This window comes from Xyrauchen texanus, chromosome 14 (genome assembly GCF_025860055.1).
Source record: "Xyrauchen texanus isolate HMW12.3.18 chromosome 14, RBS_HiC_50CHRs, whole genome shotgun sequence".
NCBI lineage: Eukaryota > Metazoa > Chordata > Actinopteri > Cypriniformes > Catostomidae > Xyrauchen > Xyrauchen texanus.
The window spans coordinates 36,172,014-36,187,335 of record NC_068289.1 but is presented as its reverse complement, the minus strand read 5'-3'; the positions used below and the strand labels follow the sequence as shown (position 1 = coordinate 36,187,335).

General features: G+C 39.3%; 1 protein-coding gene across 9 annotated transcripts in view; it reads right to left on the bottom strand.

The window, feature by feature from the left end:
* Positions 1 to 15,322, bottom strand: part of map2 (microtubule-associated protein 2) — a 146,459-nt gene that overhangs the window by 51,084 nt on the left and 80,053 nt on the right. For all 9 annotated transcript variants that reach the window (XM_052141783.1, XM_052141785.1, XM_052141787.1 and 6 more), the window contains exon 4: positions 10,170 to 10,413. In XM_052141783.1, coding sequence (XP_051997743.1) covers positions 10,170 to 10,380 — 211 coding nt within the window. In that variant the 5' untranslated portion in view covers positions 10,381 to 10,413. The remainder of the gene's footprint in view (positions 1 to 10,169; positions 10,414 to 15,322) is intronic.

Below are 15,322 nucleotides of genomic sequence, written 5' to 3'. Positions count from 1 at the left end.
ACTGTGCGCTCACAGGGACCAGGTGCTCAGGCACTTCAGCTGTCTAGGGCTTCAGGTCAACTGGGAAAAGAGCAAGCTCGTCCCGGTTCAGAGCATCTCTTTTCTCGGCATGGAGTTAGACACAGTCTCAGTGACAGCGCGTCTCACCAACGAGCGGACGCACTGTCGCGGCAGGTTTCGCCCAGCAGAGAGTGGAGGCTCCACCCCCTGGTGGCCCAGCTGATATGGGACTAATTCGGCAAGGCACAGATAGATCTCTTTGCCTCCCAAGACAACTCCCATTGCCCGCTCTGGTACTCCCTGACAGGAGCTCCTCTCAGGACAGACGCGCTGGCACACAGCTGGCCCAGGGGGATGCACAACTACGCATTTCCCCCAGTGAGTCTTCTTGCACCGGTGCTGTACAAGATCAGGGAGGATGAGAAACAGGTCATCCTGGTGGCCCCTTACTGGCCCATCCGGGTCTTCTCGGATCATACGCTCCTTGCGACAGCACTTCTCTGGAAAATCCCCCTTTCTCAGGGACGGGGCACCCTCTGGACCTCTGGAACTTCCACGGCTGGCCCCTGGACGAGGTGCAGAAGATCTAGTGGATTTACCATCTGCAGTCGTAGACACGATCAACCAAGCCAGAGCTCCCTCCACCAGGCAACTTTACGCCCTAAAGTGACACTTGTTCGCAAATTGGTGTTCTTCCCGAGCCGAAGACCTGCAGAGGTGCGCAGTTCAGTCAGTGCTTTCATTCCTGCAGGAGAGGCTGGAGGGGAGGCTGTCCCCTTCCACCTTGAAGGTGTATGTAGCTGCTATCGCAGCCCACCACGACGCAGTAGATGGCAAGACCCTAGGTAAGCACGACTTGGTTATCATGTTCCTGAAAGGTGCCCGGAGACTGAACCCTCCCCGGCCTAGCCTATTCCCCTCCTGGGATCTCTCAGTGGTCCTCTCGGGCCTCCAGAGACCCCACTTCGAGCCGCTTGAGCTCAAAGCCCTCTCCCTGAAGACGGCCCTCCTGATCGCGTTAGCCTCCATCAAGAGGGTTGGGTACCTGCAAGAGTTCTCTGGAGTTCAGTCCGGCACATTCTAACTTTATCCTGAGGCCGCGACCGGGCTATGACCCCCTTCAGGGACCAGGTTGTGAACCTGCAAGCACTGCCCCGGGAGGAGGCAGACCCAGGCCTTTCGTTGCTGTGTCCGGTACGAGCTTTGCGTATCTATTTGGACCACATGCAGACTTTAGATGTTCTGAGCAGCTCTTTGTCTGCTTCGGCGGATGGCGGAAAAAGAACGCCGTCTCCACACAGAGGTTAGCTCACTGGGTCGTTGATGCTATTTCTTTAGCTTATCACACCCAGGCCACTCTACGAGAAGTGTGGCATCCTCGTGGGCACTGGCCAATGGCACATCATTAGCAGACATCTGCAGAGCAGCAGGCTGGGCAACACCCAATACCTTTGCCAGATTTTACAATCTCAGGGTTGAGTCGGTCTCATCCCGCGTTTTGTCAGTTCTGAGCCGGTAGAACTCGGTAACGCGGCACAACCGACCGGGTGTTCCACTTATACACAGCGCCCTTCACCAAGTTGATCCAGTGTGTCTTCTATCCCAAATTAGCCACTAAGTGTCGCTGCCTGGATGTTCTCCTCCCTAGCCTTCTGGCCTGCGAATTCAGCTGAGCAATTCACATCCAGACCCACTACGAGTCACAGGTGCTCTGTACTGGGGTCGGGCTCCACGGGCTTAGATCCCTTTTCAGGCAAACTCCCCTGTGATGTATTCCCCGCGGAACGGTCCCCCTCTCTGCGGACCCGTGTTTCCCTTGGGCAGCCCTGCTGCCCCGGTCACCATGCTTGTATAGTCTCCCCTCATTAGGCTTGACCTAACACCGTGCCATTTCCCACGTACAGCTTCACAACCCTCGTGGTGTATTTGCCATATGTTACCTCCCCCTAGACCGGGCAGGATGTGGCCTCTGCAGGGTCTTTTTTCCCCTGAAAGAATAGGACCGGGAAAGACCGCCTTCCCCAACGCATTTCATAGCGTTAAGATAGCCCCAGCCGCTTCACGTCCTATGTGAGAGACATAGTGAGAGAGAAGGCTGCTGGGCTTTCTCCCATGCTAATCAGGTAGCACCTGTCCCCCCCCCCCCCCAGGGGTACGGGGAACCTAAGGTCTGTATGTGACATCTCTTTGGGGGCGTTGGGGAAGGCTACGTGCAGCCGACACAGGTGCCTCTAGCACGCAGTAGCCTGCTTGCACCTGTCTCGACAGTTCACGTAACGCGGTCAGTGCGTGGCGTTTTTATATGGGACCCCTTGTGTCACTTCATTTGACACAACGTTGAGTGAGTGACAGAAGGAGAACGTCATGGTTACTGTTGTAACCTCCGTTCCCAGAGGGAAGGAACGAGACCTTGTGTCCCTCCTGCCACAGCACTAGACCTACCACTGTAAACGGCCGTACCTTATTTTCGGCTCCTCAGTGCAAAATCCTGACTGACACTCGCTGCCCCGACTCATGCCTTCCCAGATGTGTATGACTTTCTTTCTTCTGCTGAACAGAAATGAGGGTTTTAAGAAAAATATCTTAGCTCTGTCGGTCCACACAAATCAAGTGGCCAGAACTTTGAAGTTCCAAAAAGCATATGAAGGCAGCAAAAATGTAACCCATAAGACTCCAGTGAATAGATCCATATCATCAGAACCGAAATGATAGGTGTGGGTGATTTTTAAGCCCTTTTTTACAATCAATCTCCACTTTCACATTCTTCTTCTTTTGTTTTTGGCGATTCGCATTGTGCATATCACCACCTACTGGGCAGGGAGGATCATTTATTTTTATTTAAACATTGATCTGTTTCTTAGCCACACCTATCATATCATTTAGATACTGATTTAACCACTAGAGTAATGTGGATTACTTTTATGTTGCCTTAAAATTCTTCAAAGTTTTGGTCAACATTCACTTGCATTATATACAGAGCTACAGAGCTGAGATATTCTTCAACAAATCTTTATTTGTGTTCAGCAGAAGAAAGTCATACACATCTGATATGGAATAAGAGAGAGTAAATGATGAGATAATTTTCATGTTTGGATGAACTATCTCTTTCAGTGCATTTTTTTCTAAGGTAAAAATGGTGACATATCAAAAAACTTGAAGTTTGAACCAACACTTTTAGTTACCCAAATCTTTAATAACTAGGCCATAGCACTCCTACAGAAAACACACAACAGTAAGTCTTAAATAAAGGAGTTTGTATGTAGCTCTACCAATCTTGTGCACTGTTTCAAGACGCCAAACTTTTCAGTACAGCCCCTTAAATTCAAGCCAATGGCTGCCACAGCAAACAATCTATCTGTGGTTCTCAAGTCTCCCATTCCTAATACAAAGCAATGTCATATGTCACACAGTCAGCATCATGTTCTAGCACCTCTTGTGTGTCTGAAGGGCCCTTGTGTGGCTTGCCATGCCCCTTTGGCTCTGTAAACTCCCCAGCAGCGAGATATACTGTAGAGGCAGAGATTCTATTTGCAGGCAAGGTCTTTCTCTGGATCTCCTAAAGGACACATCATTAGACCCTCTCTTTACATTTGTTCAGTTTTGCTCAAATCAGCTCAGAATAAGCATGTTCCAGAAACTATCAAAAAACACAGCGGAAATATGATGCAATGGCCAAAGATGTCTGACTTGAGTATGCGGATGCCCATGCACCAGCAATTAAAGGAAAAATAAATAAAAAAATTATTTTGATCATTTCATGTTCTCTGCTTTTTCAATTCGCTGAAGTCATGCTCTTAATACCTGTTCTCCTGATTTTAATGCTATTTTATTATTTAATTTTTTTTTATATAACTTTTTCTCAATGTGTGTATTACTTTTTATTCTTATTTCATGTTGTTAATTGGTTTTAATTTTTTTATGCGTCTTGTATTTTCTTTAAAATTTATATGTAAAGTACTATATGTACATGTATATGAAATGTACTATATAAATAAACTTTAAAAAAAGGCCTTGTCATACCTTGCCTCCCTTGCCTTCCTTGCCTTGCCAGTAAAACAATGCAACTTTATCCATAAAGGGAATGTACTCTGCAAACGTCTAACAGCTAAAGCACAGCATAGGGATGGGTGGATCGATACTATCGTTACTTCCGATACTGATGTTTTATCAAGAATATCGGTCCTCACAAAAATATAGATTCTGAAGTTTTTTTTAAAACTAGTGGTCTTATTATTTAGATAACATGACTATTAATGCATCTCATAAGCTTCAAAGTGGAAAAGAATAATTATATGAGCGAATTGTTGCATGGCACAGAAAATGTTTTTGTTCCGCTCATCTTGAATTGCAGAAATGCTAAGATTCACCAGCAGTCAGACAGCGCCCACCCTTTGATTCACAGCGCTCGTTCAAAAGAGAGCAGTGCTTTCCTGAGATAATGACAGAAAAACAACATCTGGAGTTATTCACACTAAGTAATGACATACCTAGACATGACATGTATTATATTGGGCTTGTGTGACCATTTTTACAGGCTTATTTAAATTCAGAGGTGTTAAAACATTGATAATGATCTTTAATCCTTGTTAATAAATGATACCCTTATGAAAACTTACCATAGATTTACTGTAGTAATATTACTGTAGTATTCATATTGTACCTTGGTTTTAGTAATAGTAACCATTTAATAATAACTATGGCTCATTTTGTGGGTTTATATGTTGTTTATACTTAAAAAATATTTAAAAGGTAAACAAAGCAGCCTAATATGTTTCTGCTAAGGCCTATAAATATATCAAAATTTTAAGTAATAATTTAAGTTACAAATTTTATCCAATGAATTAGTAAAAATGTAATTTATTAGAGGTATCTGTATTGGTATCGATATCGTTGATGCTGGCCTAAAATTACTTGTATCGGATCAAAAAGAAAATAAGGGTTATTGCCCATCCCTAGCACAGCATGCTAATTAAAGCACAGTGGCTTAAAATATATAAACTTAAAGATATATATATATATATATATATATATATATATATAAGAAAGAATCTAGATAAACTAGTCAAGTGGTTCCCAACTGGTTTTGCTTCAGGACTCAGACACTGGACACCAGGTGATGACCAAACACACTACCAAAACTGTTTATCACACAAATGTAAATAAAAAAATTCAAACCAAAATGTTGTGTTGTATTACACATTTGGAATCAGTTTTCCAGTGACATGTCCAGCAGGGGGCACCAAAATCCGGTGAAATTATTTTGTAGTCATACAAGGTTTTAAAGGTGAATATTAGATGGATGATTTAATGAGTAAAACATACCCTAACTTAAAACTTTAACCAAAAACTAACCAACAGTGTCTTAAAAAACAAATGAGAGGTGAACAAAACAGACATCCTTACCCTTAACCTATGCTTAAACCTAACCGGTAGTGTTTTAAAAGCAAATCCAACATGAACAGCATGTTTACTGTGGCACTTCTACTTTTATTTTAATTTCAAGTGTTCTTGGCTGGGCTCCAGGCTTAGTCTCAAAATCCAACACTCTATCAGGTGAGCTACCTCAGAAGCGAATCACATTGGAATAAGTGTGTAAATATAGGTACGTCTATAATACAACCATTAAAATTTATCGTTTTTCAAAAGATGCGTTAGAGAAAATGTGTTGTGTTATAATAACAAAGCAGGGTGTGAGTAATAGAATGAAACATAATACGTGATTTTGTCTATGATAATAATACATTATTTTTATTCTTTAATCATTTTTATTGATAATTTATATTAATAATGATATCAAATTAATAATAAAACAACATAAATCTCATCAGCCAATAATTTTCTGCACAAAATAAGTTATTCTCATTGCAGCTTAATTAAATGTAATCTTCATTTATTTTTTACCTTGCAGCATTTTGTTCACTGTTTTAGAATGAAGGCATGTCACGCATCTGACCATGTTGGCATCTGCCTAATTTGGCTAGCATAAGCCAGATGACAGTTGAATATGCCATCAACAAGAAATAGGAAAAGTTTTCCCATTGAGAAAAGGGAAAATGCTATTTATTTTCACATTTTCTTTATGCACAATTATACAGTAAATTGCATTTTATTATTTGCATCTAGAATTGTTTTTTCCCTGTGGTCGTAACACACCAATTGAGAACCACTGAACAATTCAGCCTCATTTCTTGACTCGTCAGTTGTTGGACAACTACAAAACAATAATGACCCAGTCCTAATACAGAACTTGAAATATAAGAACAAGGCTGCCTGGAATCATTAATTAAACACCCAGACCAGACACTTGCAAAAGAAACAAGTTGTTCTTCTGGCTCAAAGTGATTTACAACAGCAAGTCTGTTAATGAGAAACGCATGAGCAATGTAAACACAACACTGAAGGATCATTAGCATCAAGGCTGGGAAGTCCATCTCCATCACTCACTGTCAGGTATCGGGGCCGTGATACATTCTGCCAGGCTTTGCAGTGTATTAAGTATTTATGGGGATGACAGGGGAACTGTGCTGATTTATACCGAGGACAGAATTTACTGGAACGTAAAGGGATTTCATAAACACAAAAAACTACTAGGAAAAATGTATGATATGCTACCTCAGAAATGTCCACTTAAGTGTCTGCGATGACATAAAATGTACAGTAAGGGAGCAGTATCAAACTGACAAAATAGATACTGGGAACATAAAAATAGATTTTATTTAAAAAAAATTGTGAAGATTTCCCAAGGTGATTACCATGATATGCGAACCTGTCCAGACAGAGACTTCAGAACGAGGCTCTGAAGTTTGATTTGAGTGGATTCTACAGTGTCTCTTAAAGCAACATTTCGGGTTCAATACAACTTAAGCTCACTTAACCGCATTTGTCTCATACTGTTGATTACCACAAAAATGGAATTTCGACCTATCCATCGTTTATCAAAACCCTGTAAACTTTACATAGATAAGTTTAGTTATAGAGAACAACACTCAGGGTCAGGAGCTTCAGTTAATATTCAAATCAACCATCAGAATGGTGGAAAAATGTGATCTCGGTGATTTTGACCGTGGCATGATTGTTGGTACCAGGTTTGAGTATTTCTGTAACTGCTGATATCCTGGGATTTTGGTGCCAAAAACAAAAAATATCCAGTGAGCAGTAGTTCTGCGGACAGAAATGCCTTGTTGATGAAAGAGGTTAACAGAGAATGGACAGACTGGTTCGAGCCTACAGAAAGGCTATGGTAACTCCACTCTGTACAAGTATAGCGAGCAGAATAATATCTCAGAATGCAAAACACGTCGAACCTTGAGGTGGATGGGCTACAACAGCAGAAGACCATGTCGGGAACTTTATTAGGATCACAGTGTTCCTAATAAAGTGATCAGTGAGTGTATATATATACGAGTGGTGTAGAACACACTTTCAGCATTTTAAAGAGCTGATTCAGGTGTTTATAGCGCAGTGGTGAAGCGATGTTCTACAGTCTTAGTGAAGTATACCAGATACCGTGGTGGTCTGCTGCATCCTGCACAACCCAGCACTCAGAGCCAACCAGCAAGATTGGGAATTGCATCATGCAAATTTTGTTCAGTACTGTTACCTGATTTGCATAATTCGTTGAGTAAATTGGTTGGTAAAACATAGCAGACAGATAAATGATGTTATCAGCAGGTGCAATTCATTCTTTGTAAATTCACCTAACAGTTTTTATCCATGTGAGCTGTCAACGTGTGATTCAGTCCTTGTCTGCATGAGTCTGTGAATTGCTCTCTATAAGCAGAGTGCAGAGAGGCAACACTTAGGATGACGTGTCTCTTCATCTGTGCCATTCTTTAATCTATTCATCATTTAACCCTGAACATTTCTGCTGATGTGGCCATTATTCCCCTGACTGGGCTCCCAGAATGCCTACCTTCTTCTTAACACTGGACTAGAGGAACCCATATGAAAGAAAATTCATAAACTTTTTCTCCTTGAGAGAAAGAGGTTAAATGGAGAGCAAATAGAAACTTTTGCTTGAGTGACCTTCTTTCAGGTAGTAATTTAACTGTCTACTCTAGAGTTTCAGAAGAGATCTCAAAAATGTTCTCAGATTTGCCAAGATACTTCAGTCTGAAAACAAAAGTTAGAGATTTCAATGTGAAACTAGAACATTTTCTGGGACCAAATGATATGGACTGCTATTTGCATGACTTTTCTAGCTCTATACATTTAACGTTTGCCAACAATTATTTTATAGATAAAAAAAAAAAACTATTTAACATTTCCCTGCAGGAATTTAGGAGAAACATCTGTAACAAAGATTATACTTAAATTAACTATAACTGAGAACTTCTTAAATCTCAATATTAGCTCTAAATATCAACCTATTAAAACATTGCTCTGTTTGTTTGCCCAATCTGATTAGCCTGACACAAACACATTGGCTCAACCAATGGTGTGAGTTTGGGGCAGGACTATCTGTCTGACTAAAGTCAGATGGGGGGAAATTTTGGTAACATTAATTAGTTTTGCAATTTCATATGGTGACGATACTGGTGCAAAAAATTATACACTTCTCCTTCAAATAATGTTAATACAATTTTCTTTTTTTATTGTGTCCAGACAAGATAATTTTTGTTACTGAATTACTGTAATTAAAATGAGATTTTGGAAATTTTTTGTGAGATTCACCTTCACATGCCCTATAATCATGCATTTGCTCTTGTGACGTTGTGTGCGTGTACTGCATACCCTAACAAATGTGCAGGACACTGGTATTGTTTGTCTTTGTGTAATAGGCAGATATGATCCGTCATTACAGGGGTAATTAACGACACCACTCCCTCCCCCAGAGCAGTGCTCACAGTACCAACTCTCAATATCACAGGGTTGCCATGGCAGCTGCTCCCCTACAATTTACTCTGCCAAACCTTTGTTCAGCATCCCTGCAATCTTTCCTTTTACATTCTTTTTTTGCCAACATGAGAGAAGGAGCACCTCATTTTCCTCCTTGTACTCCCCTGAGGCCTTATAATACCCAGACAAAACAGCTATGGCCATACCTACTTCCTCATACCACAGATGGCTAAATTCACTGGTTTCTTAAACAACATTAAACAGTTTTGGAGAAACGCACGCAAATGTACAGCACAACATGACATTTAAAATGGTAACTGTAGCACCGTTCTGGTGAAGGAGGACAGGAAACAGGTCTTCCTCTCAAGGTAAGTCTTTTTAATTATATTTTTCTCACACTATTTGCACACACAATACAAATGACAAACACTGGGTCTGCTTGTGGTCTCTCTCCCCATCTGGAGGCTCTGTGTCTGTTTTTATGCCGCTCTCCTCGTGCTCACTGGAATTAGAGACAGGTGTTTAGGCATAATTTAGCTCAGGTGTAAGCGCCCTTACCGCTTTCCTCTCCCGGACGGGCGCTTGACCACGCCCCCGCTGCCACAGTAACACAGCCTGTTATTAAGCCTAGTCTATCATTCCAATGGGAAAAAAAAGATAATTGTTCACTCTCTATTAATTATGTCATTCCTTTCGTCTGCATTAATAGCTGTAATACAGAAAGGAACGCAAAGAGCTTCGCCCCTGCTTGTGTGGGGTTTTTTTTTTCATCAAATATTAACAACTGTCTGTGGGTAATATGCAGTTTTCCTCCTCTGAATGTTCACATTCTGTATAATATTTCAGAAATGTGAAGCAGCCTCCAGCAATACAGATACAGAAATGTTATGAGTTTGCAACCATTTTACGCCCTCACTCCAGCAAAAATTTAACAATGTGTCGAAATGCCTTACTAGTTGTTTTTGACCTCTAGTCGCAGGCTCAGACTGCCCACAGTCCATTCACTGCCTGTCTGATGCATATTGCACACAAAAATGGCAAACAATGAAATCTCCAGCTGTAATTTGATTGACTGACTTTCCACAACTTCAAGGAGTATATCTGGAAACAAAAGTCGTGCTAACAAGGTACTAGGTTGATACAATGAACACAAAGATTAAAATAATCAGAATTTACTACATCTGGAGGGACAGAAATTCTATTCACAAATTCTTCACACACTTTCACTACACACTACACCGTTTGCGGAGACAGCATGTAAAAATAAAAACAAACTTCAACTTGCAAATGCATTATTGCAAAACCTATTTTGATAATTTTCTGATTCTTACCCGCAGTCACAGCGTGTCCAGAGGTAAGGTCTCCATTGAAGCCATTCTCTTTGGCGTAGGAGGTGGCAGAACCAGCGTGGGCATCACCAGGTTGACAAGCCCTGTAGGATGAGAAGCCATTCTCTCCATGTCCACCAGGGGTGGATGAGCCCTGGGCTCCTGGAGATGACCACTGGGGGGCGCTGCCCTCAGGCTGCCGACCGTCTGCCATCTGAACCAGAGGGGAGGGGGTCACTCCTTACTCCTGAAAGATCAAGAAAAATGATCACGATTGTGTTAAAAAAAATACAAAGTATTTTTCCACACCGGTCTATAGTGGAATAATCTATTTCTGATAAAACTGCTCCTAAACAACACCCCAAAACAAACTGTGGTGGCTTTATATGTCAGTACGATGGTCTCTTCCTGTCTTAAGGGTCAGTTCTTGACCAGAATAAGTTGTGAAATGGATCAGACTTTTTTGCAGCAAGTCAAAAAGGCTGTGACATTTCATTGGTAGATGCCAGATATCATTTGAGCTAAATCAGAAATGCACTCTGACAGCAGATTCTCTTAGAAAGGACAACAGCAGATTGAAGAGCACTATCTTTTCTTCTTCACCTGTCACAGCATATATCTCATATATGAGGGTGAAGGACAAAAGAGCAGCAAATTTGCTCCTGTGTTTTGGCGATACACTTGACAGATCATGTGTCTGTTTCCACTGAATTGTACATTGTGCCTCTCGGTGGGTTATTGCAAATGCCATCAGCTCCTGCTGGCTATGTAATTTTCATAGACAATTCAGTGTCATTATCTTTAATACCTTTTTAAAAAAAATGGATACACTTAAAAATAAGGTTGTATTTGTAAACATTAGTTAATGTGACGTAACAATGAACAATAATTTTATGCTTACAGCACTTATTAACTTTAGTTAATATAAATTTCAAAATATACTAATTTTTAATTAAAATGGTATATGTTAACATCAGTTCATGCATTATGAAGTAACCTGAACTAACAATGAAAATGTTTATTTTCATATAACAATTTAGCATTAATCAAGATCAATGAATGCTGTAAAATATTGTTCATTGTTAGTTCATGATACCTAATGTATTTACTTCTGTTAACAAATAGAACCTTACTGTAAGGTACGCAAAACAAATGAAAACATCATTGGAAAACTATAATTCTTCTAAAAAAAATTACCACAAATAAAATTAGTTTTATTCTTCTATTTTACACATTAAAATACCACTAGACATTAATAAAACTAGATAACCCTGAACAGCTTAAAACATATATAAAGGGGTCATAACATGGCATTTTTATTATTTTAATATGTCCCTTAAGGTTCACTTATAATATTAAAAGTTTCTTTCTCAAAAAACAGACATATATTTGTAAAGCATGATAATTTGCCACCATCATTCTGCCCCTCTGTCAGAAATGCTCAGTTTTGGTGCTGCTTCTCCTTTAAGACTTGACAGTAATGCCCACTGTTATGATTGGCTCTCTGCTCTTGACTGACATGCTCTCTTTTTGCCATCTCACTGCTCACCGCTACTGAGCGGGCTATGGAAGTGATAAGGTAAAGTAGACAATGGCTTTGTTTCCATCCAAGTTGCAAATTACATGTATGCAAAAAAACGTATTATCGCAAAAACAATGTGTGAATAAAACCACGTTTCATAAGGGTGTTCGAAAGGATGAAATCGTCACTTCCTGAGAAATTGGAGCCATGTGAGTTTTATTAATAAAAACTGTTAGTTTAAATCAGGCAGACAAAACATTCTAAAGAACTTTGTCTCATGTTTGGGAGCGACAGCGTGATAGCGTCTTCTGGGAGCGCTCTATACTATGTGCATTCATACATCCTTATGACTATACCTTGTGGATCTATATGATAAGTGTCAATATACTGTACCTTTTCTTCCGTACAGTTCAAGTTTGTTTTCAACTTATTTGCCCTGCAAACTCTTTGTAGGCTTTGGATTTTCTAGACACTGTTATTTCAGGATGACCAGAGCAACATTTCAGATGTGCTGGTTAGTCCAGTAATGAACGAGTTTTTCAGTCACATGACCTTTTTAATGCGCATTTTTTATTCCTTACAAATTCAATAGGAGTTTATTCGGTAAATGTGTTTCCATCATAGTTTATGCGCATTTCTTCTTATTGAATACAAATGTATCATTTTGGAGATTTATTCGGATCTTGGTGTTTCCATCTAGTAGTTTTTATGCAATATCCCAAAATGCACATAAAAAAAAATGTTGATGGAAACATGGCTATTGATGTGTTGTTGTGGAGGCAGTCAGTTGCAAATGTCTACCACAGTGTGACATCACAATGTAGAGGAAGTAGAGAACAAGTCATTTTGGCAGCTTGATTTCAACGAATGCTCTTTTTTGCAGAGAGGAGGAAGTTTTGATTTCTGAAAATTACAGTGTGTTTCAACAGTATAATGACCTCTTATATGTCAAAATATCAAGGAAAATTTGATTCCTCATGTCATGACCCGTTTAAATGATATCATATATACTAAAAAACTAAACAAAAACCAGAAAATATTGAAAAGTTAAAACAAACAGTCATAGAGTGAAAACTCAAAAACTAAACTAAATAGAAAGGTCAAATTGAAAATAAAAGAAAAACAACATTAAAAATTAAAAACAACAAAAACCTTGGCAAAGAATATACAATATAAGTCACAACAAGGGCATTTATCCTCCATAAATAAGAAAGCGAAAGACAGGAACAGAGAGGCGGCTTCACAGTGCCAGTAATTAAAGCTGCAGTTTAGAGTGCAACGATTGCTTGTAAATCTTAATTTGTGGTGTCTGCTTGTGTCCGCTCTCTCTCTCTCTCTCTCTCTCTCTCTCTCAGTTCGACTTTAGCAGATTTTCCGATGACTTTGGGCCACCAGAGAAGTTCATGATATCTTAATTGCTCTGTGGCACTGTTGAGCAGCATCAGTGTTCAGTGTGTGCTGCTGTGGGTGGAGGGGAGTCTCTCTGCACTCACAACAGAGGCAACTGCTGATGGAGGCTTTGATCATTTAGGACTCCCTCCTTCTATCGGACTGACAGTTACCCCTCAAGGGAAGCTGGCTTCCTTCTCTCCTTTATTCTCTCTCTCTCTCTCTCTCTCTCTCTCTCTCTCTCTCTCTCTCTCTCTCTCTCTCCCTCCCTCTCAGTCTGAATCCCTCTCCCTATGTTATTAAGCATTTTCTCTGAGCTTTTAAGATTAGTACAACCAGTTGATTATAGAAAACTTTCAAAATCTGCCTCTTAAAGGGTCATGACATGAGGAAATCAATTTTCCTTTCTATATATATATATATTATTTAATTTTTTTTACATTTAAGAGGTCATTGTACTATTATAACACACAGTAGGATTCAGAAGTTTAAAACTTTCTCGTTCTCTAATAAATCCACATTGTGATGTCACACTGTGGTAGATTTCTGCCTCTGACCACCTCCAAAACAACAAATCAAAGCCTAATTTATGATATCACTTCCAAAGCCCAAAGAAGTCAAGAGCAGAGAGCCAATCATAGCAGTGGCTGTTTGTTGTCAAGCCTTAAAGGAGAATACATTTTTGAGGTCAGAACAAGGGTGGAACATTACCATGTTTTACAAATATATTACTGTTTTTTTGTAAACTATAATAATATATATATATATATATATATATATATATATATATAGATAGATATAGATATAGATATAGATATAGATAGATATTTTAGGCATATAATGACCCATTTAGGAATGTATGATTCATATGAGGGGCATTCACAATAGTGTTTGGGAGTAACTTACTATTAACTTCAAGGGATAGTGCACCCAAAAATGTTCATTCTGTAAGAATTTACTCACCTTAATGTTACTCAAAAATCATAAGACTTTCTTCTGTGGAACACAAAACGAACACAAAAGGCAGAATGTTTGCCTCAGTCACCATTCACCTTCATTGAACCTTTTTTATACATTAAAAGGGAATTATGAGGCTAAATTATGACAAGACTTCCTGTGTAAGTTGTAAGATTATTCATAGGACAAATATTATATTATCAGTTATATGAGATGATATCAGTACAATATAAGATGCAAAAATGTTATTATAATTGTGTGTTCTGCAAACATGAGCCAGATATGGCTAGATAAAATGGTTGGAAAACAAAAACAATATCGATGTATTTCTTGCAGAAATACAAACTAAGAACTTATCATTGATTTGAATAACTTTCCAAATGTATGATTTTTTAAAGACTAGTTTTTTATACCCCTGACTATTGTTTTAAGTTAAACTATTTTGTATTGAATTTTGAATGTTCAATGTGCAAGTTGTTAAGATGTACAGTAAGAGAAGTTTACATTTACATTTAATAATTTAGCAGATGCTTTTATCCAAAGACTGTTACACAAAAAGTGCTGAATTACAAAGTTTCAATAGCATCAGAAAAGTACTAGCCAAGACAGTTAGTGTTACTGTGAAAAAATGTATTCTTCTATATGATTTTTCTCTACCAACATCTGGGATAAATTAAAACATTGTGCATTATAAAAACATGTCAGTTACATTCTGAGTAAGTTTGATTTTTACACTGATAATCATTGTTCATGATGTGATGCATTATGCACTGCTGCAGTTTTTATACACTTTCCCCTCCAGAATGTAATTTTTTGGGTAGCAAGAACACTAATTCCTTGTCAAATTAGAATAACATCTTATTTTGCAAGACACTTAGCGTGTTTTAACTCAAAGCAATAAGGTCACTGCCAGAGGACCACAAGAGTGGTACAGTTATATCATCACAGTCATACATACTGAATTTCTAATCAACTACAGGAAGACCTGAAAGTGTGATACACTGAGATTACAGTCTGATCAGTGATACCATATCAGAACCCAACAGAGAACTTGATTAAACAGGAAAAATGGGAAAGCTTTAAACCTTTGGTGAGTCCTGTGGTGGCATCCCAGGCCTCCAGACCCTGTCTCGGCCCTGTGGCCACCTCCTGTCCCTGTTATGAACACACTGTAGCCAGTGGTGACTGCAGCCATACGCACTGTGCCTATCATGAGTGCTCCGACTGACATGAGAAATATTTTATCAGAATATTTCATCAATAATGAAACGATTCGTGATTCAGTACA